The following is a 26,960-nucleotide window of genomic DNA, read 5'->3' as shown; positions in this document are numbered from 1 at the left end:
TGACAGTCTTCCTGGTACCTTATAAAGTAACTAATTGTTTGACTTTTGCTTAAGATTGGTACCATTTTGATTTCAGATCAGAAAAGGATCAAATTTTATGACCTTTTTATGACCACATGAATTTGTTTTGAATGTAGCCCTTCTGTGCTGGACCGCTTGAATGCTCTGCTTGAGCCAGGAGGTGTTCTGACCATGAGTGAGAGAGGTGTCATAGATGGCACAATTCCTACAATAGCTCCTCATCCAAACTTCAGGTACTAATTTCTGCTTTTTGTTTTTCCTTTTTTTTCCCTTTATCAAACAGCAGTTTTAGAATGATAATGTCATCAGTGAGTCAGTCTTGATATTTTGAATGCTGTTTAGTTTGCCATGTAGTGTAGTGACACTCTAGCAGAGGAAAAAACTGCATGGTGGTGAGCATGTAAAAGAGAGCTTAAGAGGCTTTGCTTTATATCCCTGTTGAAACACAAACTGCTACACAAGAAAAATCATAGCAGTGTGCCTCTGCCTTGATTTTGCATTTCTAATTTAGGATTTCAGCACTTCCCTGTTTCACTGTAATGAAGTTGAGGATACATGCTTTGAGAATGGTGAAGTCTTGAGATATGCTGGTTATGAAATCTGGTATATGGGCATAATAATTTTCTTCCCAGCTTTTTCCATCTCATATATAAATTTGAGTTTCTTGCAGTGACAGAACTTTAAAAAAACCCAACAAACCACCCAAATAGACAGCCTGTTCTCTCAGACCTGAAATAGTCTCTGGGGAAGATGGGAGGAGAACATAACAGGATTCTGTATCATTCCTACCTGTTATACATTCATCACAAGGATACTGGGACTGATAACGCTCTGGTTCCTCTGAATTGGAAATATTATTGACTTTTCAGAAACCTATTTTCACTGTGTTGTATCCCAGAAGTACTTTTTCCTCCTTGCTATTAAGAGGTGTCTATTGATAGTAGCTACTAGTAGCTACTTGGATGTTGGATACTTCAGTTTTTAGACAACACAGATTTATATGAAACTGTTGCTAAGAATTTTAAGAGTCTTCATAGCTCCGAGGCATAGTCTAACTTTCCTTTGTAAGTGGACAAATGATAAAACAGACATGACTCAGATAATAATGAGTTAAAAGTCATGCAGACTATCTAATTGCAAAGTATAACTATTCATACAGATTTCTCATTTAAATTCAGAAGCTGTCTCTGGATTTGTAGGTATCCCCATCTACCTAGATAGGTGTCCTCATTTTTATGAAGATGAATTTATTTTATGGAGGAGCAGATTTTGTAGTTCCAGGGTGATAGTTTAAGGACCTAAGTTGCATCTTAAGAATATAAGGCAGTTGAAATGCATGATTGCTGTAAATCCCTTCCAACTTGAATGATTCTTTTCTAATATCCAACAGGCTCTTCCTTTCTATGGATCCAGGTCATGGGGAAATATCCAGAGCCATGCGGAATCGTGGGATTGAAATTTACATTCCTGGGGAGAATGATGGAAATCTCTTGGACAGTCTGGATTTGAAGTCACTCCTGCATGGTTTGGGTTTAGTTGGAGATAGTGTCTGTGATGCACTTCTGGCTGTGCATTCAGAAACCAAGGCAGCAATAGCAGGTAAAAAAAGTCTGTTCGGTATTTTTTAGCAACGTGGGCTCATTACATATATATGGATGAAGTCTTTAGTATTAAACCCTGGTTGTTTTATTGTGTTACGTGCTGATATAAGTAAGCACATGAAACTATAATCAGGTACTTTTGGATTGGCTTTTTGCATTCTCAGGAAGTAGGCCCAAGTCATGAAAAAGTGGTGGCTACAGCACTTTGTTAAGGAGACATCAGACACTGGCACGTGTCTGTTGTCCCTTGCTATCGAGAAGGCAATGTGTTTGAAGTGAAAATCAGCAGAATGGAGGGTTTGCACAAGTTGTACTTTGCAGCTGAGTTTCATTCATCTCAGCTGTTTGATGTGTTATTTTGAGCTGGTCATCTGTTACTTATAGTCTCAGCAGATTTTCCTATCAACATTGGGAAGAATCCATTCAGCTTTCAGGTCAATAGGATATATTTGTTTTGTATCATGACACCAAAAGTTGTGTTTGTCAGATTAAAGGGCTGACAGCTGCTAAATGTTTGTATCACTCTAATTGCTGTGTGTGTATCTTTCAGGTTCTCTGTCATCTTTGTCACCTTTGCTTCAGGCTGCTGTATTAATTGTGCAGCAAATACGAAGAGGCCTTGAATTAGCAAAGTCTTTTTACAGAGCCTGTTGGGAAGTTTATGGCCGCTCACAACAACTGCAGATTAACCAAAAGGTAAAAATCCTGTATTTGAAAGCTTTTCTTAGATCATCTAGATAAATGAAAAATGTAACTTCATGAGGCTAGTGTTTGAGATCCTATTTCTTAAGTGCCCAAGCAAAAGACTGATGAAGATGATGCTCTTGGAGAGACAAACCAAACAATATCCTGTTTGGACTCTGAGGCTTGTAGTTTGTAAGAGCTTCAGCTGAGACTTTGGGGTATTCATGCTGATGCATCTGTAGCCTGTAACAATGTGCACACTGTCATCTGTAGACACATTCACTTCCTGTTTGAAACTGCACAGTGTGTTATTTCACTTCTGGTAGGAATGTTTAGGTACTTTCATTGTGTACTTTATATAGGGTTTGTACAAGATTTGGTCTATAATAATTTCATAATAAATATATGTAATAAAAGAGTTTCCTGAGCTATGGTGCTTGAATACATGTTACATGTTTGAATGTGATTCTAAACTGGTTTTTGGTTGTTTGTTGTAGCTTGTGTTAGAATTGGTTACGAGGCATGCTTCCTCTCTGGCTTCCCCTGACACTTGGGGTGAGTCCTTGCTGGCAGTGGGATTGTGGCCAGACTCCCTGCCCTCGGCTCTGTTTGCAGCTGAAGACTCACTGCTTTCCACAGTCCAGAGTGATGGACAGGTCCTGATGTATTGTCTGCATAGATTAAACCTCAGAAACTGCAGGTGGGCAGGAAACTTTTTTGTCTAGTAAATGAGAAACAATATATGTGAACTATTCATGACATGTCATTATCTATTGCAAAATCCTGTCTTCATCAAATTGTGCAGGAAGAGACTGTGATTGTCATACTCTGTAACTGTGTTCCTGTTATCTTTCCATACAACCACTGCAAATGAAAGTTTAATTATTTTCTGCTTTATTCTTAAGTCTTCCAAATACATTCAAAATACTCGACTTTTTAATCTTCAGTAAGTGCATTTGACTCATTTTGAGAGTTGTTTAGCAGAAAATGTGAATGCAAATGTTTAGTAGGTAATAAGAGACCCAAAATCTCTTCCTTCAGTTTCCTTCCGAGCTTAAAAAAACCTGAGCATTGAAGTAGTTTAAAGTATAGTAATGATTCTCTGGATTTCCTGTTTTCATGTAATCAATTATTCATCAATAATTTTGGGTCCAATAGCTTCAGGTAAAAACACAAATTGCCTTCTTCAGACAGAGCTATCTGAAAGAAGCAGAGGCCCCTGTGCAGGGGGTATATGAAAGAATTTTTAAATGATTTCTTGTGCAATGTAGCTGTTAATTTTTACAACAGTGGTGCAAAAACTTTGTTTCTGCCTTCTTTGCTTAGTAACCCACTCTAGACAGGTACTGTAGGTTGCTTCCAGTGAAAGAACAAACTGTGGAAGTTTGTACTAAGATAAAAAGTTGAAATTGTAAACTCCTAGCAATATGCAGTGTTGTTTGCTATTTTTGTTCAGTTTTGCTGTTTATTTTTTCCTCGATGACACTTCTTTTCTATCTTTGTCTTTTTTAATTTAACTTTGCATATCATTCTGGTGCACAAATCAATTAGAATTTCTCAAATTCTGTGCATATTCTCTTGGTATAGTGCATGAATTTTTGGCAACAGTGAGCTCCTGATAGTAGACACTGCCAACTGATTTGAAGTTGGAAACTCATTTTAAAGCTAAATAATGGGGGAAAGATCATTGCATTGCTACACTGGTGCCTAAAGATGCTTGCATAGCTTGACCTGCAAAATACATTGTTTGCTGGATCTGGCAGTCTGAACTCTCGATTGCTGGACTTCCTTGTGTTTCAGGACATTACCAGTGACTCTGCAAGATCTCAAGGAAGTTATGCAGTCCACTAATCCTGAGAGTCTCAAGTTCAGTGCTGTTGAGTTAGATGCAAACTGGATGGACAAAATGGAAGTTGTCCAGGCTTCAGTGAAATTGTTTACAGAAAAGGCGACCAACCAAGACTGGAAATTAAGAGTTAAATGGCTTAACTCCTTAGCCAAAAATCTGCCACAGGTGTTTGGTATGTAATCATTTAATTTTGTTTTGTCTAAGGGCTGAGTTGTTATGTTTTGTAAGTCTTGTATGAAAACATCCAGACCATTCCAAGTTATGAGTTATCCACACTAATTCAAGGGCATGGAGGCTCCAGGGAGGGACAGAAACAGGTTGTGCATGTCAGGGAAATAAGGAGATTTGGGCTAAACATTATCCTTTATTATTTAACCATGTGTGTAACTTGTGCCACTTCTGAATTAGTTATTTTTGGGTGGGTTTTGATCTTTGTAAGCAAATATGCCTTTTCACTATTTTTTTTTTTTAGTGATAGTGAAAGTAGTCAAATGCCTTCTGTGTATCTGGTGTTAAAATTCAAATGCTTAGAAAGCCAAGAAACTGCAGAACTGAGATTTCCTGAAGCAGTGTAGTCTGAACATTTAGGGTAATAGCTGAAATGAGCTATTCACTTAATTACAGAATTAATTGCATTAAAATCATGGAGAATTTAGGCAGGCATTAGTCCAAATAATTCACACATTTAGCTTTCTTCTATGGTATGAAATCTCAGACTATGCTGTCCCTATATTAATTGCTCCCCTTTTACTTTGCTGTCTTTTCAGGCAGGTAGATCTGTAAAGCAGAAAATATGTAAAAAATTACTTTAATGAAAATTGTGCTCTTTTTTTTCTTATTGTAAAGAAAATACCACCCCACCCCCCCAAAAAAGTATTGAAGGGCAAATTTGATGGTATAAAGTAATAGATTTTCACAAACTATATTTTACTAGCATATATGTAGTAGTATCACCAGTTCAACTAGAATTCCTTATAGGATTTATGTCTTCAGCTGTGACATTCTGGTGCTTTTAAGACCTTTTTGAGTTAATACAAAGTATGACTGACCAGCATATCCAGAGTGCATGCACAGATTTGATTCCATCTGCTTGTGCTGGCTCAGTTGAAGCTATTTTTCTTGATTTGTAGTAAATGCACTTTTAAGCCCGTGTTCTCCCCTCTTCATCTGCAGATTCAGTACGGATTCAGCTGGAAGCAGGTGCTGTAGCCCTTGGTTGTTTTTATGCCAGTCCCCTCTCATCTGGAGTCAGTAACATGATCAAGTTGCTACAGCCAACTATGACAGGTACTTGTGATAAAAATGGATGTAAGATTCCTTTATTTGTTCTCTGAACACACTGCAACCCTTCTTAGGAAAGGTATGTAGCAAAACAAAGGCTAAATTCTAAATATATGTTGCCTTTGTCATAAAAAAAGTACAACAAAGAAAAGAAAAGAAATTACAAGAAATACAAACATTCTTGCTGTCTAGAACAGCAAATATGGCAATTAGATGCGTTCATACTATTCAAGTTAGAGATGAGTGCTCTGCCCATGAGCCCTGGCTGTGTATCTGGGACTCAGATGTATTCCTACAGCTCAAAGTGATGTTCTGCAGAGTGATTCAAATATTCACTGCCTTACTGACCTGATAGTTTAGGCACCCTGATCTTTTTTTCCTCAGGATTTGTGTTAACCCATATGAAACCCATGGTTTGGCCTGTAATTTTCCCTTGGTGTTTAGTGGGTAGCTCAGACCTGTGGCTTTCTTTCCAAGCTTGTTAGGTGTTTGAAGGCTGCATACAGTGACACTGAGCCTTCTATGGATGGCCCTGGGTGTCTTGCCTGGGCTGTGAGCCAGACTTGAGTTTCTAAGCTCTATATGGGTGCTCTAAGCTCTGTTTAATTTATTGTCACAGTTCTGTTTTACAGAACCTGCAGTCAGCTTTAATGCTTTTCTGTTTGCATATCTAGAGTAAGAGAATTTGACTGCCTTGCCCCTAGGCGGCTTCTTTCTTTCCGTGATAGGGAATAGGCATAGGCAGGGGGACCAAGAGAAGAACTGGGCAATGTTTCACTGCTGCCCTGTCTTGTCTGCCTTTCCAGATGAACATGTGATACCTCTGGACCCAAGATGGAATATGCAGTTTTTGGAGATCATTAGAAATTCGATGAACTTTGATACAGAAATGGAACATGCAGACCAGCTTCTTAGGCTTCTGAATTCTGCAGCAAATCGGTGGGTTACAAAAAACACCCTTGCAAAGAGTGTCCAATGCCTGTAATCAGTGCTGAGTAAACACTTGAGGTGTCTACCAAGTGTGTTTTTAGGTTTTGATAGGTGTGATGTAAAATATCAGAGCCAGAGGGGGGTTTTTGTACAGGTGTTTAAATTCTTTGCTTCTGTTTTCTATAGATGCATACTAAACACAATCCCTTAATACAGGAGCAGAGCTCCCATCATTCCATATATATAGGCTATAGTACTTCAAGGACAAATCAGAACTGTGAGATAAAGCATTAAAGAGGCAGAAGTAGCAGTGTGAGATCTCTGAAAAAACTTAAGTAGTTGTCCTGCTTTTGGATTTGTTTTTCCTAACAAGATTAAAAAGTACACATATTTTGAAGTTAAAGTGTAAGGAAGCAGCTGCTCACATTTCCTAAAGGCTGTGGTGTTGCACCTGTTTAGTAGCTCACTGGTTTTTCCTTCCTGGTGAAGTCAGGAATCTGCTCCTTGTGAAGGTTGCTTCTGCAGAAACCATATTCAGGCAATTAGTTGTGTTGCACTCCATACTTCTTCCATAACACACTGAATATATTGTGTCACTTTGTAGTTCAAGTGCCATGTTGTAGTTCACCATTCTCATAAGGCCAGTGTTTAAAACTGGATTGATAACAACTTCATTTTTACTTCAGGGCAGTGTTATTTCTTGACCGAGAAAAAAGAAGTTATACTGAGAAGAGTTTGATTGCCAGCAAGAAGCCAAGAAACAGTGTCCTAAGAATGTCTCTAGATTTCCACAAAAGTGGGTTGATTTTTGCTGTTTTTGTTCGTTCTGTAGTCAATTTGAAATATGGTTCATTTGCATTGTTATGAAATGCATACTTTAAACATGAGGTGCAAAGAATATGTGAATATAAAGCAGTCAAATGAGGACTAGTATGGTATCTAACACATTATTCTTGAATTAGAGATACCTTAGTCTACACTATTTATGTCCTGCCTCTATGAGGTAGTCAGTGAATATGATTTTTCTCTTAATTAATCAAACTTCAGGTTAACAGTGGAGAGAAACGAATAGCGTTCTGTCTTCAGCTAATAAGAATAACCAAATTCTTCAGATGTGTTTCTGTTCTGTGTAAGTAGGAAGTTTTCCTTCTGAAAGGGTAAAATTTAGTGATGAAGTTAGCGTGCTGCACTAAGCAATTGATTAAGAAGAAGCAATTGATTAAGGAATCCCTCCTTCTGGCTTTTTTAATATATGTGTAAAATGCGTAGAGGTAATACCAAATTGTGTATGTAGGATTTGTGTAATTGTGTAATTGTAATTGTGTAATGAAGGACTTTTATTTTTTGAAGCTTTTATTGCTACATTTCTTGGATCTTTTCAGGTTGTGTTTTTTTCTCCATCATAGACAGTTTCTAGTGATCAGAAGTTGACCCATATTGTGTCATGTGATGTGGCTGGAATATTCATTGCCTTTCTTTTCCTCTTCCCCAAACCTCAGATCCAGGAAGTTACAACTGTCTTCCTCATGGAATCGTGGTCAACCTTGCTGCTTTCTTTGAGCTTTGGGATGCATTTGCACTTCACTGGGTGAAGTCTACCCAGGTGGCCTTAAGTGATGATGACATGCTTGATGTGAGTAGACTTTCCACAGTGCATTTATAAAAGTTAAGAGATTGTGTGCAGAACACTATTTTTAGTTTGAGGGACCATGAAATAAACTGCAGTGCTTCTGTTTGTAGTCAGAATATGCCTAAAAGTAGGAAAACGATCGTATTTGTTTCAGTGGCTGTATTTGTGCCCCCTAATACCTGCTTAGGATGGCATGAGCTGTGCTGTAGGAGTGCCTGTCTCTCTCCACTGATGATAAACAGAGCATCCATTTCCATCTGTGATAAGAATGTCTGAACCGGGACAGCTGACATGCAGGCCACAGAGGTGGTTCACTTCTCCCACTCCCTTTTCATACCATGAGTGTAATTTTGCTGAAATCTTGACACTGTAGAGTTGGGATTGGTTAGACTGCAGGGATTGGTTGGTTTTGGCTGCTGTAGTTCCACCTGCTGCTGTGGTATTTTTAGAGAACCTGTAGCTGAGTCCTGGTTGTGTAGCACTGAATACAAAACGCTGTTGGACTCTGAAGTTAATACAAGTGATGGTGGTTTTGCTTTTTCTCCTGCTTGAAGTAGGAGGTATTGTGTCGCCAGTGGCAGTGGTAACACTGTAACCTCTGTGGCTCGTTCCCAGGTTTTGTTCTGCTGGCTGTGGCGGGACAGGTTCTGGGCAGTCTCTGACACTGTCACAGCGGATTCCTCAGGGTTGTCACTCCTGGCTCTGCACTGGCACTGGGTTATGAAACACCTAATTGACAGAATTCCTCAGATGCTTAGTGGATCAGACCAGAACAAGTGAGTGGCTTTTGATTTGTTTCTGTTACATAGCTGTATAAATTACTCTTTTCTTTAACATTATAGCTACTTAGCATTGTTTAGTGTCCCAAGTTGTATTCCATTAGTGATGCAAATAACAATGTATTGAATAGCTATTTGTTTTTAAAATTTGTGTTTCCTGGCATTGTGCTTCTGGTTGCTCAAATGATCACCTAGAATTTTGACCCCTTTAGTGAAAGAATGAAAGACTTCGTTATGCATCCTTTTGCATTGTTTCCCAAACTTCTGCTAACTGTGGATTTTTTTTCCCCATCTGTCTCTCCCTTTTTTTATTTTTCCTTCTACAAGGATTTCCAGGGAAATTCAGTCTGTTTCACAGCAGATTCAGAACTGCTTGGTCAATCCTGCTGGTGTTTCAGCCAATATGAAGATACTACAGAAGTCTCTAGGAAGACCCCTTCCTTTTAAGGTATCAATACTCTGTTTGCAAATGGATTTGTATTTCCAGCAATGTCCAGATAGGCTTTAATGTATTTACAGCACTTGCTTTCCAGGACAGCAAAAACACATTTCTTTTGTGTTTGTTAGACTGATTAAAAGGAAGACTTCAGCACATGCTAATGTACATATCTTTTGAGAAATATATCAGTTACCCAGATATAGCATTTCTACTATTAATTATGCTATGTATACAAAATATTTACCTCAAACAAAGGCATGCCTGAGCATAAAGATATTTGCTCTGTTTTGGGGACTTGTGAATATCAGTATGCCACTTGCTTGTTCAGTGAACATAGGTGTATTTAAAACAGCCTGTGCACTTCCTTTTATACAGCATAGGGTGGGGCTGCCATATAACTTCCCAAAGCAAGGCCTCTTAACTTTGACAGTTTTGGAGTTTGCTCTTAATATATTTCAGAATTTGTTGTAATTCAATTAAAAAAAAATCAGTAAATTTTCTAAAGAATACAAGTCCATGTGTAAAAGGAGTGCACAAGTAGTCACGTGCAGTCATGTTGGTGACTAGTACTTAGACCTAGGTTTTTATGACCATATCTCTCAAGGATACCCAGCTATAAAAAAATGCACATAGTTACTTTGTGAGACTCTGAAAAACATTCAGTGCTTACTGAGAATTTGGAGAGATCCAAATGTATTTAGGCATCCAAATGTATTTAGGCATCCAAATGTATCTAATATATCTTGAAGCTGGGACTATAAGTGGGATCGGAGACCGAGCAACGTAGGTCAGACCAACATGATCATATCATACGTTCTCTTCTTTATTCATGAGATGGCTGGTTATATACAGTAAGAATAGTTTACAGTGACAGGTGCATTTCTATTGGCAGGGAAGCATGAGCAAATATGTAAACATTCACAGTTTAAGGCAGCTACCGCGTTTTCACAGTAATTGCCCTATTCTATAGATACCCATACCTTAACCCAGCTTCCAGTGCCCCACAAGTTTATCTAGTTCTACATAGGGTAAACGTTTGAGGCCTAGCAGGCCCAGGTCTGAGGCCTAGTTTGGGATAGCTCTACCTTTATTCTATAAGTCATCCTCTCTTGCTACAATATCTAAGCATCCAAATATATTTAAATTGCAGGTGTAAACTGCACTTTCCTGTAAGTGACAGTAGCTCCTGGTATTTTTTTTTTAATGTATTGCTCTTGATTTAGATAAGTTGCCGAGTTGAAGTACTATTTTTCTGCATGATCTATGCAGTTTCTTCCTAAAGGGAAAAACCCCTGACTTGACAAAGAGAAATTGTAGCCGCCAGTTTCAATTTCTGTCTTCCTGCTGTGTAAGTCAGGCTACTGAAAGATTGTTTTTAAGCTGTTGTTGCAGGCTGATTGTATATACTTGTACTTCAGTTGTGTGCGTGTGAATTTGAAATCTTAATTTTGTCTGCAGTCACAAATCTTGTTTGTGGTTTTGTTAGTGCTGCTGAAACAAATTGTCCTTTTTGTGTTTCTAGGATAAACTGGGCATAGAGTGTTTTTCTCAGTTAAAAGCTCTCAGCAAACCACTGAACATCTTGGAGTTAAGATTGGCCTGTGGAGAAAGTAGATGGCAGGAAAAAATGTGCTGTGTGAAAATTGCTGCCACAGGAGTGAGGATGAAGAAAGCACTGCTGCAAGCTGATGGCCTGATAATAAGAGCCAATCATTTAGAGGATGTTAATCTGGGTAGGTAACACTTGTGAAGAGCCGGCAGGATGACTTCTGCCATCTCCATGCTTTTGTACACAGATGGAAAGAATGTTAAATGTTCACTGACAAGAAATATAGTACATGCATTTACGTGCTTCTTATATTCTGTCAAACAGGTCAGCTAGAGACATTTTTGAAAGCTGTACATTCACAGCTCAAAGCAGAAGGAGTCACATACAGTTACTCAGAAGAAAGGCTTCCTGAAGACACCATCTCCAACCAGTTAGACCCTGCCCTGCTAAACCAGCTCTGCAGTCAGGTTCAGCTGTGGCCTGCAATGGAGTACATTGGGGTGCTCTGGCAGTACAAACTAACAGCAGATTGCATGGCCAAGGCTTGTGCAAGAAGGTAAGAAGTTTGGAGAAAGGACTCCTACATTCCTTTCATGATATTCCAAATCCCTAGCTAGAATCTGTAACTTTGGTGCCGTACATCTGCATGTAAATCTGTGTGTATGTGTTTGTAATTTATACACCTGTGTGTATGTGCATATATATCTATGCAGCAGACAAAGCTGTGTGTATTAGGAACCAACAGAAGATGTTTATACCATGTTGCTGGGGGCTACTGCAGAAAAACTGAATTAGACCTGGAGACAAAGGAAGTAGACTAGCATGCACGCTTCCTTCTCTGTAAACTATGCACACATAGAATCATAGTTTAAATTAAGATTATTAATTCAAGAAGTGTTCATCTTGTTTTAAGGGGCCAAGTGTATTTATTTTTAGTCTGGTTTACCATTCTTTAAAAGAAAGCCCATTTATGGATTTCAGTGAAAGTAATTTTTTGTGTAACAAGACTCTTGGAATCACTGGTTCACTCTTGAATCAATTCAATAAAGTTGTGACTTTTCACAAAAGCTATCAAGCTAGAAAACAGTTTGTCCCCAAATGTTTTGTATATTTTGCTGAAAATGGAGCTTATAGCTATAGGAGATTACACTTTTCCCCCTTTTTTTGTGTTTAGATTTTGTTAACTTTGAAGGATTCAAGTGTTTTGAGTATTGGAGTGCTTGTTCTTCCCCAACATTTGAATTTCTGTAATTTTAACCTTTTGGTGACTTTGCTTGCCATTCTTAATTTGTTTCACTATCCAAGTGATTTATTTCATGTGCCCTGCTTAAGCACTGCTTAGGCTGTATTTTTTTTACTTGCTACAGGAAGAACTGCAGTCAAGAATTAAGTGTCTGTTCAGACCTAGTTCAGTTCATAGCTTTTGCTCTGAAGGTGACACCAGCCGCCTCTCACCAGCTCTCTGGACTGTGGCACTTGTTACACCTTAATGAAGTAAGAACAAGTTTTAATTTAATTTAATTTAATCAGATCTTTAGTTTATTTAATCTTGCTGAAGTTCTCAAAGGTTCTTCAAATTATGTATATCACTAAGATTTCTGACACGCAGTTTTTCTACCTCTGCCTGACAAAGCCTGTTCCTTCTTTAACAAGAAAGGTTATTAGCTGTGAGCCTTGAGAAAATGTAATTAAAACACAATGTTGAAAGATAAAATACAACAAAGTCTTAGTAATGTAGTTTTGTATGATTTTGTTTGGTAGTATTGTTCCATACATCCATCTGTGACTAATGGAAAATGGGAAATTGTTTGGATGGCAGGTGCCAGCCTGGTCTACAGTAATTTTATGCTGAAAAACACTTTCCTCTCTTCCCATTCCTCTAATTTTTTTAGTTCTGTTGCAAATCAGACTGATAAAGCTACTTGATGCATTTTCTGTAGAACATTTAATAACTCTGCTTAATATTTATGATACAGATTGGTTGTGTTCCCACAAAGCACAATAAACCTCAAGGTCACCTTAAATGCTTCAGAGCAGAGTATGGGATGGCTTTATCCATTTCATGCCTCTGCACCCTCGTGTATTGTAACAAAAGGTTGCTCAGTCATGGACTACAGCCTGTATTTTAACAACTTGCTCTGTAAACATGCTGCATATTTCATAGACAGGAGACTCCTGACCTCAGCAAGTCTGCTCTTCATTGAGCAGATGCAAGCAAATGCTATGTGAATTTGATAGGATCTTGGAGAGTATCTTGTACTACCCCTACTGAAAAACAGAGTCTTACTTTCTTTGTAGCTGTGTGTGCTTAATTCTCTTTTGCTCCCTGTACATTGTTCTCACCTGTAGGTTTTTGTTTCTCCTTAGATATCCCCTGAAGAAATGTCTCTTCTGTCATCTCAGCTAGTTAATGCTGTGTTAGCATCCTTTTGGAGCAGTACTTTCACCATGGACCCAGACTACTGGTTGACTTGGAGGCCACTGCCTGCACCAGAGGAAAACAACTCCTCTAAATCCCATGTGAACCGTTCTATGAAGGTTTGTCTCTTCTGACCTAATCAGATTCTAGGCTGAATGCTCTCGTTGACTAATTCAAGTTTTCTAAAGCAATATTGTAAGTTCTGGCATAGTTGCTAGAACTTACAGTGCAAGTTGCATCTGAACAATCTAACTCTTAATCTCTTAATTTAGGGCCCAGGCGTTTTGACACGAGCTGTTTTCTCAAAGTGCTTCTTTGAAGTTCTAACTAGCAGCAGCAAGACAAGCCAGTGGGATGTCAGTGGCCTTCCTGTCTTGTCATCCTCCCATGTAACTCTGGGAGAATGGAAGGAGAGAGCACAGCAGCTTCACAAAGTCAGCACAGCGCTGTGGACCAACCTGGCTGTCTCTTCAATAGCAGATTTTAGGTATTAAGACCTCTCTTCCACATATATGTTATTTAAATCAAGCATGTCACAGACGGTTGCTTACTGTATGTAAACATTTTCTCATTCCTTTTTCTCCAGACACACAGATGCTAGACTGCAAGGAATAATGCTAAGCAGACAGCTCTCTGCCCTGGTAGATCTGATTCCAGTGGATCTTCAAGAAGAATTTTTGGAGTGCTGTGAGAAGATCTACCTCAAGGATCCTGTTGCATATGAGTATCTTCTCAAGATACTTGAAAGTATCAGTGACCAGGAATTACTTCCTAAAGAATTCCTGGTTCTTTTGCTCACTTGCTTGCATCAGTTCTATGGGGAAGGGCTTCAGGAGTTACCAGAGACAGCTTGGCGAGGAAGCCTCTGGGTGAGCATTGGCTTGCTGCAGATCCAGATGTGGCTTCCACAGACCAGGTTTGATCCAGCTGTTAAAAGAGAGTACAAGCTTAAGTACTCAAAAGAAGAGGTGAGTATGAAGCCAAGTTGGCTTTTACCGTTGTTATGTATAAAATCAATGCAGAGGAGTTTGGCTTGGTTTTGATTTTCAAACTATTGTTAGAACTTTTAATGTCCAAGAAGCTTATGTACCTCCTTGGTTACTAAAATCAGAACCACTGTGAATGGTTTATTCTTTCCTTTTTAGTTATACCAGCTGGAGTGTGAATGGAAAACACATGATTTTTCATCCCAGCTGCATACAGGAAAAAGTATTGAAGATGAAACAGTCAGCAACTATATTCATCCCCATATCAGGTAACACCCAGGCACTGAACCATCTCTTTTAGAGTGGACATGTCATCTTTGTGGGCTCAGACCCTGAGCTTCTTTCTGAAGCTTTACAAATTTTCTCTCTTTCTGTAGAAACTAGAGTTGCTGATTTTAAAGTATCAATTTAGATACTGAGGTGGTAGAGAAGAAGCTGTGCTCTTTACTTGCAGTTAGGAATTTTGTACTTTGTACTGCTGTACATAGAACAATTAAAGCAGTGGCTGTCATACACTGATAAAGTTGAAACCATGCCCAGAAGTAAAAACAATGCCGTACATTTAGATTGCAGTACACTTCTTAAAGTGTGACAATATTATCAATCAGTTGAAATGAGATGGATTATCTATCACTGTAGTTTCTCGAGGCATTATAAGTGCCTGTGCTACTTTGCAAAGTTCTTCAGCTGATGTTACTGGGAGAAATTGACATATGTGTATTTTAGCAATAGCCTTTGCCCATGTTGCTGTGAGGAATTAAATTTCTTACCACACAGAGTACACTATTGTCATTCAGAATCTGTAGCCACTGTTACTTGTTCAGGGCATTTTGTAGTTCTTTTTTATCAGAGGAACTTGAGGAGGAAATTCTAAGCAAAGAGAGCTTTTTCTTTTCTGCAGCCTTCCAGGTGTGTTCCGTGTACATGGAGATAAAAACTGTCTATTATTCATTATTTTCCACTTCTAATAGGAATTTTTGACTTCATTATTATACACATAGAGGATCTGGTAGTTCAATGATACTGCTTAAAAAGAATGATAATCATTGAAAACAGGTTCTGAATGGCTAAGCTTTACCAATTGCTGGTGGTAATATTTTTTTTTCTTAATGCTCACAGAGCTGTCAAGTAGCAAGAAAAAAGTACTAAAGTTTGTTGAAGTGACAGGGAGAGAAGAAATCTACATCTGTGGACTATAAGGCTGTCCCTTTTTTCTTTATTTTTTGTTTCACACAAATAGCAGAGTATTTTCTGATCAATCTCTCTTTACTACATTGGACCTATTTAAATAAGTTTGTATGAAACATGCTTCCATGTCTAAACTGGTCAATGTTACTTCTTAACAGGCTGTTGCATGAAAGAATGCAAAGGTTGAAGGAGCAGATAAGCAGTCTTTCTAGAAAGAAGGCCTTCAGGCCTCCAGCTCCACTGTATGACTGCTTATACCAGGAGGCTCAGCAGTACATCAACAGCATAGCACAGATTTCCTCAGTCCAGGACCTTCTAGCCCGCCTTCTGCAGTTCCTCCGTGGAGAGAGACCTAAATCTCTGCAGGCTATACAGAACCTGTTAAGTGAAGAGGCCTCGTGGCAGCAATCACACCACCAGTTCAGAAGACACCTGGCAGAGGAGTATGCTGTGTTCCCCGATGCCGTCGTTCCCCTCCAAGCTGCCATCCTGCAGCTGCAGCACGGCATGCGACTGGTGGCCTCTGAAGCGTGTGCAGTGCTGCAGAGCTCTGTGTGCCCAGCTGACCTCAGCAACCTCCTCACTGCTCTGTTGGCATTTCCTTCCGTTGGCTGTGCCTTCCCCACGTACTTTACTCGGGCAGAAGTCTTATGCTCAGTGAATTCAGTTGGGGTACTGAATGGACTTAAAAAAATCTCTCTGAAGCACTCTGAAGGAGGATCTGAGGGAGCTGAGCAGCCTTGCCCAGCTCTGGAACAGCTCCTGGTGAATGCTTTGCTGCATCTTCGATGCCATGTACTATCCCGAGGGGAAATGGACCAGAAATCTCTGCAGCTCTTCAGACATCTGTGTCGGGTAAGCTCTGGAATAACTGGGAGTCTTGCACTGAACTTGTCCCCATGAAGACATGGATCTGTAAAAACAGCTCTAGAAGAGGGCCACAGAAATTATCAGGGGGCTGCAACACCCCTCTTGTGTATAAAGGCTGACAGAGTTCAGCTGGGGGAAGGGATGTCTCTGAGGAGACCTTGTTGTGGCTTTTCAGTATGTAACAGGGGTTTATACAAAGGAGGGAAGGAGACTTTTTACCAAGGCTTTTAGAACAAGGCATAACAGTTCTAAACTGAAAGAGGGTAAATCTAGATTGAGTATGAAAATAATTGTTTAAAAATGTGTATGGTGAGACACAGGAATAGGTTGTCCAGAGAAGTTGTGGATGCTGGAAGCCTGAAGGTGTTTGAGAGTGGTTGGATGGGGCTCTGAGCAACCTGGTCTGGTGAAAGATGTCCCTGCCCATGGCAGAGGGGTTGGATTAGTTGATCTTTACAAGTCCTTATCTTGATAATTATTAGTATGATGTTCTTTAAAACCTTCTAATTTTTTCCCAATTAATTATAAAAGATAATCTAATATACTGGATTAACTTGTTTGAATTTATCAAGACATGACACAATAGCCTGTAACGATTAGCAAAGATTTGATTTATGTAAGAAAAACCCCAAACAACAAAACCCAAAAGTGGACACACGCACAAAAAACCCCACCCCGATGCAAACTTGGTAGAGACTTCCTTCATAAAATGTTTAAGAAAGGAGACTAGAACTTGGTCAAGTACTCTGTTGCATATTGTCTTTGCGTTTTCCTCATTAGCTTGTTAAAAGGGCAATTCACAAATGTTTGATGGCTTTGATTTCTAGTGTTGTAGACCATAGAGGAGGGAAGAGCCAAGCAAGATCAATGCTGCCCCATTGATGGAATAGATGATTTTAAATGTTACCTTGCTTTGCATTTCTTTAGGCGATTGTAAATGAATGGGATGAACAGGAACGCCGTGCCCAAGAGCAGGAGGCGAAGGAACGCAGCCTGTACAGATACAGAAGTAAAAGTCACGGGAAAGGACGGAGCGAGGAAGAAGAGGAAGAAGAAGAATTTAGGAGGAGATTTCCTTTTCATGAAAAGGTAATAGCTGTAACTCTGTTGAGAAGCACAAAAATAACATCTGAAGTTGCTCCTGAAAATAAATGGTATAAAGGACATGAGGAATGAAGCAGTTTTTCCTTCAACCAAAAGCCAGATAGGGATAGATTTTGATAGGTATTAAGTTATGTGCTTGTTTATTTTACCTTCTGGTTGAAAAAAGTTTCTGGGATTAATTTCCAGGCTTGAAATGTACTGTGGTTTGGGTGAATAATCCCAATTTATATAAATGATAATACAGTTACTTTTACAGAGCTGGAATTTTATTTATTTAGCAAGTAAGGTCATCTGAGGTTCTGCTCAATGTGGAGAAGGCTGAGCTCCTTGATTTAATAAAGCAGCTGGGACAGAGTGGTTCAGGTCCTCAAGCAACCACACAGTGTTGAGGTGGTTTATCAGCAGACACAGCTGCTGGTGCTTTTTCTGCAAAGGGGTTTAGTTGGCAGCAGCTCAGGGATCACTGTACTGCATTCTTGCCTGCTGTAGTTACACCCTGAAATCTGTGTTCAGTTTCAGACTGGCTGTCTGTCTATGTGGTACCAGCTGCAAATCACTAGCATGTCATTGCAACGCCAAAAAAAGCAAAAGAGGAGCTAGGGAAAGGAGGCAAAAAGGAAGAAATTAAAAATTACTTTTGATTATCATGTGATCTGCAGGACTTTGAAGATATCACGGCTCAGCCAAGCCTAGAAGAAAAAATGGAAACTGAAGATCCAGTGGAAGACCAGCTGGAAGCTGACAGAGCCCTTTTGTCCAAGAACTCTATGCAAACAGTGATGAAGGTCCATCAGCAGTTGTGCTTAAACTTTGCTCGATCCCTGTGGTATCAACAGAGTCTGCCTTCTCATCAAGCCAAGCATTATTTCAGTACATTTATTTCCTGCTACCAGACTGGTGCATGCCTGGTGTCACAATTCTATCCTTTAATTGGTAAGACAGCTAGCAGTATTTCAGATGTGCAGGTTTAGATTTGTAATGATTTGCTTGAATATAATTGTATTACAGGTCATGAAACACCTGTTATGGGGAAAAGGCACGAAACTGAAAATTCTTTTTCCAGAGAATTTGCCCCATGTTCAGAATTGTCTTGTGGAATGCTTTGAGTTTTATTCTTCCATGCATTTTTTAAATTTCATTTGGTGATATAGAAGACCAACACAGTTTAAAAATGTATTGAATACTGAGTGAAATTTTGATCACATGGATCTCTGTGGAAGATAAATGCTTGAAGAAATCTCACAGAAGTAATTTTTGCAATGAAGTTCATTAAAGAATTGGCTTAAATTTATCTTATGTATATAAAGAAAAAAGGTATAGTTTTTTTTTTCCAGCCTGAATTTTGGAAAACTTGATATGTAAATTGTTTTAACAATGTGTGAGAGCTCAGAATCATTACTTGTTAAAGCACAGCTGTATATTTCAGTTCTCATTTAATAAGTGCACGTGTGCAATTAAGATGAAGCAGATAAGGGCTGTTGTCTCTACAGTACCTTATTTTTGTGTTTGCACCTGAGCCATAATGTGTGTGGGAGTGTTTTTGTGTGTTGGATTACTTTTCCACAGAGCCTTCCTTTATAGTATTATCTCCTTGATCTAAATTTATGTACAGAGGAACTGTGTTCTCCTGACAGGATTACAGACTGCCTCTGTGATGCTCGTTGCACTTTCATAGAAAAATCTGATAAAATAGAGAATATAAACTCCAAGTATGTCTCGTGTTTCATACTCCATCTTATTGTTCCACTGGTATAGTCTTATATCCTTGTAAAAGATAACATGCTAAGGCTTGGGATACAGGGGGAAAAACCCCAACTTTATATATTCAACTGAGAAAAGAACTAAGAGCATGTGTGATGTCTTCCTTACTTGCTTCCTAGGTGCTGAAATGAATGACAGTCTTTTGGGAAGCCAACTTCTGCTGAGCACTCTTCTTCACAATACCTTTTTTGAGGAAGTAACTTCAGATCTTGTGCTGCAGCAAGATGGCCCATATGACTTCTATCAGCACCCCAATATTCAGCAAGTCCGACAGTGCCAACCTGTACTTGACAATTTTGCTAAAGAAATAAACGGCCTACTGCAGGAATGGCCAGAGCACCCTGTACTTGTGCAGGTACAAACACCTTAACAAATGTTTGGGGAAAACTGGAGCATTTTAGGATTGTATTTATGTGAGAATATGTGTATAGATACACATAGACACGTGCATACTTGTTGATATGCTTGCCAAGATGTTGTCTGTATTACTTATGCAGATGTTTTGAAGTCATATCTGTGTATTCATAAGAGGTATAGGTATTATTCTGTCTATTATAGCTGTTCTATTCTACTTATGAAATGTTAAGTGGGATTATGCCAAGTCTGAACTTAGAGTTTTAAGCAATCTTCAGTCTGCCATAGCTCAAAGTTCTCTGAGGTCTTGCTGTTTCTACTCCTGTTTTTTACTAAAGTTCCTTCTTTCATAATGCTTTAGAATAATTATTTTTAGTTCCTCTTACGGCATCTATGTTGTCTTCAGGTTACATTTCTTGGGGTAATGTAGAAACTCAGATTCCTTAGGAACTCTTTGCATTAGGTGATTTGTGCTCCTTTCCCCAAGTGAATTGGCCTTACTGAACTAGTGAGCTTTTAAGAAATTAAGAAACAGTTTAAAAATGAAAAACAAAACAAAACAACCCACAAAAAATTCTTATCTCTTGCAGAGGTCGTGTATGTTCATAGAAATTAACTCAATTTCGTGGCTTCTTCTGTTGAAGTGCAGTTACTAAGGGCTGAATGTTTTTGTTTTTATTCTACAGCTGTTAGTTGTGATGGACAGAATTCGGAGTTTTCCACTTTCTAGTCCTCTCTCAAAGTTTCTGCATGGCTTGGAAATTCTTCTTGCAAAGGCACAGGTAAGAAGAAAGCTAAGGCTGTTTTTCTCTTTTATGTTTCCTTACCTGTATTTGGTACCATGTTACAAACAGAGTACTTGAAAGCTGTCTGCTTGTCAGGGTTTGGGGAAGTGAACTTGCTCCATGCTGAAAGTTTAAAGAGCAAGAACCCAGTAATCCAGAGTAATGCAATGAGTTTTGCCAGGCAGTGACTGATTTCTGGCTTTATATAAAGGGGAACTTTTCTTTTCTAGGACTGGGAGGAAAACGCCAGTCGGGCCTTGTCCTTGCGGAAGCATCTTGATCTGGTCACACAACTGATTATTCAGTGGCGTAGATTGGAGTTGAAGTAAGATTTGTCCTTCCATGCTGCTTTTCCTTAGATACTCTAAGCTTTCATCTCCACATGGAGGCACATTCCAATACAGAATTGCCTTAATTGTGGGACATTCTGTATATCTGTTGTGGTGAAAATGTGTGGGGGAAGGAGACCACCAAAGAGGAGCTGTAGTGGGTCAGAACGAGCATGTCCAGGCTGTGGTGACTCTACATATTTGCCTCAGGCAAAGTAGAAACAATATTTTCCCAGTGCTCTCCTGTTTTCATCCTAGGGTTTCCTAAGCCTGCAGGGCTTTGTCTGTTTTATAACCATCAATAAATTGTCCTGTAAAATTATTGTCCAGTCTCCTGTTGAAGAACATGTAAAATTTTTATAACCACAGTATGTCACAATCAGGAATTCCACAAGTCTACCTCAGTTTCTGAGAAAATAAACTTTTGAACCTACCTCTGATGGATTTTGCTTTACCCTCTCTTGTTTTCTTCTCTCATATTTAATAATGTTGGCAAAACTATGATCCTCAGAAGTTGATTATATATATTAAGCTTATGTGCAAATTCTTTCATCCTGCTAAATTTTCCATTAGTTTAATAGAAACAGAAAACAAATTTTTGTTGTTTTGAACCCAAACTACCCATGACAATTTTGATTTATCTTTCCCTTTTCTTACTGTTTCTAGTTGCTGGTCAGTGAGTTTGGACAATATTATGAAGCAGCACGTGGAGAAATCCACAAAGCACTGGTTCTCAATCTATCAAATGATTGAGAAATATGTTCAAGAACAGACAGAGGCAAACACAGAAGGTAAGTGCCGGCCTTAAAATAAATGCGATGCAATTCTAGTAATTACTAAGGATGTATGATTAAGGTTCTAAATGCCAGAATTTGACAATGCACTTTCAGGTATAGTTCTTTGCCCGCAGTAAATTCCATGACCATGTAGGGTTTTCCATATGGAGTGAACTTCATATCTATTTCTGAAACCACTTGAGGCTCATAGGGCCTGTGTTGTGATGTAAAGAAAAGATGTCTGTAAAAAGCATCTAAAAGAAAATAAAATTGTGATAGCTGTGTGTCATGCACACTCAAACAGATTTGGAGGGTAGGAGGCCTCCATCTGCAACTGGAAAAGGCACTTCATTTTTTAGCTGCAGAAAGCATAATTCATATCCCAGCTGAACTGCTTTTAACATTCTGTGTAAAGCCTAAAGAATTCTTAGAGCAAGTAGGTTTTGGTACGTGCTGTTCTTAGCAAATCTGTTGGCACGTGTTCATGTTACACAAAATAGGGGAGTGAGGGGCAGCACCTTGCCTCCCCGAAAATTAAATGGAATTGTAAAGGTCAAAGCAGCATCCTCTGGCTTGAAGCCAAGTTTCCAATCTCATGACAACTTAATGCACTTGATGAGCTTCAGATCCTTTGTTTATATTACTTCTCAAAGAGGATGTAACATGTCTTCTTCCACAGATAATGCTCTAATGACACTGTATTCTCTACCAGATTCTTCTGATCTATTTCTGTACTCATGACTTTGAGGAGTTAAGGAAGTGGCAGTGACTTAATTGTAGTAGGGCTCATCATGACTAAAAATCCCAGTCATTCATAGACAATAGCAAGTATTCTGTAAATACTCTATGGGTTCTGAAATTTGACATATAACTGACCTTCTCAGTCACTATCTTAATGCTGCTTCTTGTTCCCTTTCCTTTCTCCCAGTGTGGCGCTTGTTGGTTTTACTTATTACTAAATCGGAATTCTTCCTCTCTCTGCCCCTTTCCTATTTTGTTTTGAACTTTTTCTAATTGCAACTCAATATTTAATTGAAAGTTAAAGACCAGATAACAATTTTCACGTAGATCTTCTGGCGTTTTTTGTTTTCTCTCACTTACTTTTTGAATTTCTGGTGCAATGTTCAGGAACTGAGCAAATGGATCTGAAAACACTGGTCAGCACATTACAGGCTTTCATTGAAGGCTCTACTCTGGGAGAGTTTCATGCACGGCTCCAAGCACTGTTGGTTTTCCACTGCCATGTCTTGTTGATGCCTCCAGTAGCAGAAAAGGGTGAGTGGTTGGCATTACCTGTGTTACCTGTACAGCAATCTCACCATCAGGTGTTCAGACTTTCCAAAGAGGACACCAAGCTTGTAAATAGAACACAGGCCGATGGGGCGGCTTTACTGTTTTCCTGTTGGTCAATTTAGCCCATATTTTGGTGTTGCTAAGCTTCCAAAAAGAATTGGCTTGTATTTATTGTAGTGGTACTGAAAAATGTCCTCTTGTAAAAAAAGGATGATGATGATTATTATTGTTATTATCTGTCTCTTTTCCCTTCTAGATGTTCTGTGCAGCATCCTGTGGAATCTGTACAATTACTATAAGCAGTTTTCAGCGTGTGTTGAGGCCAAAATCACTGAACTTCGTCAGCCCATAGAAAAGGAACTTAAGGTAAAAGGAAACTTGGCTCAGACAACGTATTAGTCTAATCAAAAGAACAGTGGGGCAAGATACCATTTGAATTTATCTATAATAGTTCTGTTGGCCACTGAAATCCCTGCTAAAAGTAACATTTTCTTTGGAAAGAATTAATTCTTGAAGTGGGAAGGGTTTGATTGAAAGCTTTAGTGTTTGATCAGTCCCATTTATCCATGAAGGTTTCTACCCAGGGGTGAAGCCCCTGTGGATTTCACAACATCTGGCTATGCAGCAGTTTTTATGCAGTGCAAATATGTATGTTAATAAGATGCCTGTGCAATAATTTGCTCATTAACCAAAATGTTTTGCATTTTAAGGCTACCAGATCATCATAGCTGATTAGGTTTAAAGATCATCTATTTCATTTACATAAGTAATCTCATTGATAATTTATTTTCCTAATAGGAATTTGTGAAGATTTCCAGGTGGAATGATGTCAGTTTCTGGGCTATAAAGCAATCAGTTGAAAAAATACGCAGGTAACTCAGAATTAAAATTATGCTCCCTTTTTTCGAAAGCTTCTTTCTAGATGATTTCTCTATGATGTTACATTTGAATGCAGAAATGTTTCTTCAGCTCATAACACAGTGAAAACTTTCTTTTTCCAGCAGCTGAGAGATTTCCAGGATTACAAAACCAAATAACTTTTTTGCTTTCATTTGGTAATTAGAACTCTCTTTAAATTCATGAAGAAGTTTGAAGTTGTTCTGGATGAGCCATGTCAGCCTGCCTTGGTGGAAATTGGTAAGGAAGAGCAGCTGGACTGCCTGCAAAAGCAAGAAGAATCTGATGACAAAGAAAACAAAATTCAGAGGCTAAACAACACATTAAGAAAGGTTCTGTCTGCTAGAACAGATGTTACCAAGGTGACTGAATTAGTTATTCTAAATGTGGGAAGAATAGTTTCTCTGTTCTCATCTATATGTTGCTTTTCACTGATTTATGCAGGGAAATCTTATGTAAGTGTCAAATCTGTTGAATGTATCATAAACTTTCTTGGTCTTATCTGTGTTCAGTGTTATGCAACACTGCAGATGGGTGGGAATGCAGCATGGAATGGCAAGCACGGTCTGTACTGATCTGGTACTAGATCTGTGCTCTAATACAGAGATGAGGCAGTTACATATTTCATCTCCAATTTGCTTACATATTGTCTGCAGCAATTCGTTACTTCCCTACTAGTGAAGCAAAACAGCTTGGGAGTTGAAATTATTATTACTCTTTTTTTTTTCTAAATGAGGGCCCAAACAAATAACAATGTAGCTGTAGAATTTGTGTGTTTATAAGCTCTGATTAAATATTAAATCACTTTTGGCTTGGATACTGATAGGGAAATGCACTACATTGTCATACACTGTTGACTAACAGTTTGAGGACTGTGAACATTTGCCTAGGACAAGCTGATGCATGGCAAATCGTGCTCCACAGAGTCTCAATTCAGTATGTCTCTAATTAATTTGCCCAGCTCAGAGAGGAAGTCAGCTGATTTTCTTCCTGAAAGAGATTCCTGTTCATATCATTAGTTCTTATTAAGAAGATGCAAGGAGACAATCATAACTCATCAGAATTTGGTGGTGGGCGGGAAATGCTGAGTTGCCCTCAGCTTTGTTCAGTTTCTTCAGACCAGGAGCAGGGCTGATCTTGCTCATGTCCTGTACAGGAGGGTAGAGCGAGGAGGCAGAAATCTAATGCAAATCTAATGTGTTTGGTTGATTGAGGGTTTTGTTTGTTTGTTGGTTGGTAATTTGAAAGCTTGTTACTGATAGTTAATGGGGTTATTGGTTTCACTTCTTGCAGTTCCATGTTGTCTTCATTCCTTAAAGAAGATGCAGGCAAACATAAATTGAACAGCAACAAAAAATTGAAAAGCTTTGGATGTGCTGAGGAATTAATTCTGTTATTTAATAATTTCTAGTTGCACACTTTTTTTTTGTTGTTCTTTAAGAACAAAATTCATGTCTCATGTCTAATGGAAAGTAAGTGAGGGTGTTACTACCTAACACCTGGGGGCATTAGTGATTTAGGCTAATGCCTTTAAACTTGGAAGGCAGAGGAAGCTGACCTGAGCAGTGATTACCTTTTTCATAGAGGTAATGACAAACACCTAAGACAGCAAGATCATAGCATCTTTCATTTGCTTGCCTGTTTTCAAAACTAATGTCTGCCTGACAAACATGTGTTATATTTTTCTCAAGTGTTGGTGCTGAACTGATGAAAGAATCACATGAACATGTTTTGGGGTTTCAGGTGAATGTAGAATTTAGCCCTTGTTTTAAGGTGATTTACTCCTAGTGATCAAACAAGAGCTTTGAATACGTGCCTATGATTTTCTTCCATTTTTTTTCAGAGGGCACTCCCAGAATGTCAGGATGTCATTACACTTCATACAAAATCTCTTCAGTATCGTCTGTCTAAGCTGACAAAAAAAATGAAGAAAATGTGTACAGCAGTTACAGAAAAGAATGCATTCTTAAACCTAGTGGAAAATCTCGACCAGTTCACAGGTTAGGTTTTCTTGTGATCTCCACACCCCAATTGACCTCTATAACATAAATGGAACAAATCAGGAAAAAATGCAGATAAATAGTTGTCTTTCTAGAGTGTCTTCCTGCAGCTGCTTTGCATACATTAAATTCTCAATTTCATACCTTTGTCTGCTGTCTTCTATACAGGTGGTATTATTGTTTCTGTAGCGGAACTGCAAAATTTAACATTTGATCAGACAGCAACTAAGGAGAAGCAGAAATCAGAGGCAAAGCATATTCAGATGCAAAAGCAACGAGCTTTGTCAGATCTCTTTAAAAGCCTCGCTAAAACAGGTGAGCTTTGACTAAGAGTGGGCTTGGTTTAAAAGTACAGAGTTCTTGAGTGTTTGTTTTTGTTGTTTGGTTGTTTTTTTTTGCCAATATATCTAAACCCACATTAATGTAAGGTAATACCTTTACCCTCCTCATTCATCAGCCTTTTCATGTCTTAAAAATGATCCCTAATTCAGCTTTCTTAGAGGACACAGGGCAGTGAAAAGCCCTTAATGTAGGGGCTTAATAATGTAATGTTAGTCTTACTGCAGCTGTGTTGTTCAGCTATGTTCAGCTCAAGACAGCTCAGCTACAATGTGTTCTTACATTACAAAACCTGTATCATGTCCAAAGACTTGTTGGAATAAGAACATCTGATGTCTTACTACCAACTCTACGAGTGACATTTTTCCTATAAAAAATGAGGGCATCAAAGGATGTGCTGAAATGCTGTTGCAGGTTTGTCGTACCGGAAGGGTCTGTCTTGGGCCCGTTCAAAGGATTGCCAGGACGTTCTCTACCTTCGTCCACTAGACCTGTGCAGTGCATTGGCTGCACTGAGTTGTACACATGAACTGGATGCCACGTATGTACACAGGACTTTTTACCCTCACATGGTGTGAATTGCAGCTGTAATGTACAGAATTTATGGCATGTTGATGTAGACTGGGATTTCTGGACAGTAATTAATTTAGGATTTTGCATGTTCCCCTTCTCCCATTACTTCTCAGTTTTCCTGTGTACAACTGAGCAAGGATTTGGGGTTTTTCTTGTTGTATTTTTTTTTCTAAATTTGCACTTTAACAACTGTACCCTCAGTTTCATTCTTTCCATGAGTTAGATTTCAGTCAGCCCTCCACTGTCCAGCCTTTCCTGGGATACTTTGCTAGTATATTAGAGTGTAAACTGCTAATGGTTTCATTGAAGGTGAGCTGTGATTTTCAGGGATTACTTCATTGTTTTGTCTTCATTAAATAATGGGATATTTCTGGAGAAAATACATATACTTCAAAGTGGGCATTACTGGGAAAGCTTTTTTCAGTCAACAACTGCTTTTTTGTCATTGAGACATGCTAGTTACTGTCCTTCTGGGGTGTAAGCATTTAGTTTATGTATCAGACCGAAAAGAAAGGTTTCTGTA

General features: G+C 38.8%; 1 protein-coding gene across 1 annotated transcript in view; it reads left to right on the top strand.

Moving 5' to 3' along the window:
- MDN1 (midasin AAA ATPase 1) overlaps positions 1–26,960 on the top strand; it is a 93,714-nt gene that overhangs the window by 44,910 nt on the left and 21,844 nt on the right. The window contains exons 45-76 of the mRNA XM_063389646.1: positions 138–254; positions 1,412–1,620; positions 2,173–2,318; positions 2,804–3,006; positions 4,107–4,327; positions 5,329–5,442; positions 6,243–6,375; positions 7,053–7,162; positions 7,866–7,999; positions 8,612–8,772; positions 9,103–9,223; positions 10,737–10,947; positions 11,088–11,319; positions 12,131–12,257; positions 13,131–13,301; positions 13,455–13,669; positions 13,769–14,150; positions 14,328–14,437; positions 15,515–16,211; positions 17,154–17,315; positions 17,990–18,263; positions 19,211–19,446; positions 20,132–20,227; positions 20,461–20,555; positions 21,226–21,350; positions 22,464–22,610; positions 22,885–22,994; positions 23,427–23,500; positions 23,692–23,887; positions 25,369–25,525; positions 25,694–25,840; positions 26,279–26,405. Coding sequence (XP_063245716.1) covers positions 138–254; positions 1,412–1,620; positions 2,173–2,318; positions 2,804–3,006; positions 4,107–4,327; positions 5,329–5,442; positions 6,243–6,375; positions 7,053–7,162; positions 7,866–7,999; positions 8,612–8,772; positions 9,103–9,223; positions 10,737–10,947; positions 11,088–11,319; positions 12,131–12,257; positions 13,131–13,301; positions 13,455–13,669; positions 13,769–14,150; positions 14,328–14,437; positions 15,515–16,211; positions 17,154–17,315; positions 17,990–18,263; positions 19,211–19,446; positions 20,132–20,227; positions 20,461–20,555; positions 21,226–21,350; positions 22,464–22,610; positions 22,885–22,994; positions 23,427–23,500; positions 23,692–23,887; positions 25,369–25,525; positions 25,694–25,840; positions 26,279–26,405 — 5,760 coding nt within the window. The remainder of the gene's footprint in view (positions 1–137; positions 255–1,411; positions 1,621–2,172; positions 2,319–2,803; positions 3,007–4,106; positions 4,328–5,328; positions 5,443–6,242; positions 6,376–7,052; positions 7,163–7,865; positions 8,000–8,611; positions 8,773–9,102; positions 9,224–10,736; positions 10,948–11,087; positions 11,320–12,130; positions 12,258–13,130; positions 13,302–13,454; positions 13,670–13,768; positions 14,151–14,327; positions 14,438–15,514; positions 16,212–17,153; positions 17,316–17,989; positions 18,264–19,210; positions 19,447–20,131; positions 20,228–20,460; positions 20,556–21,225; positions 21,351–22,463; positions 22,611–22,884; positions 22,995–23,426; positions 23,501–23,691; positions 23,888–25,368; positions 25,526–25,693; positions 25,841–26,278; positions 26,406–26,960) is intronic.

The sequence above is a fragment of the Prinia subflava genome, chromosome 2 (genome assembly GCF_021018805.1).
Source record: "Prinia subflava isolate CZ2003 ecotype Zambia chromosome 2, Cam_Psub_1.2, whole genome shotgun sequence".
Classification (NCBI taxonomy): Eukaryota; Metazoa; Chordata; class Aves; order Passeriformes; family Cisticolidae; genus Prinia; species Prinia subflava.
The sequence above is the reverse complement of the archived record's forward strand: the minus strand, read 5'-3'. Positions and strand labels throughout refer to the sequence as shown.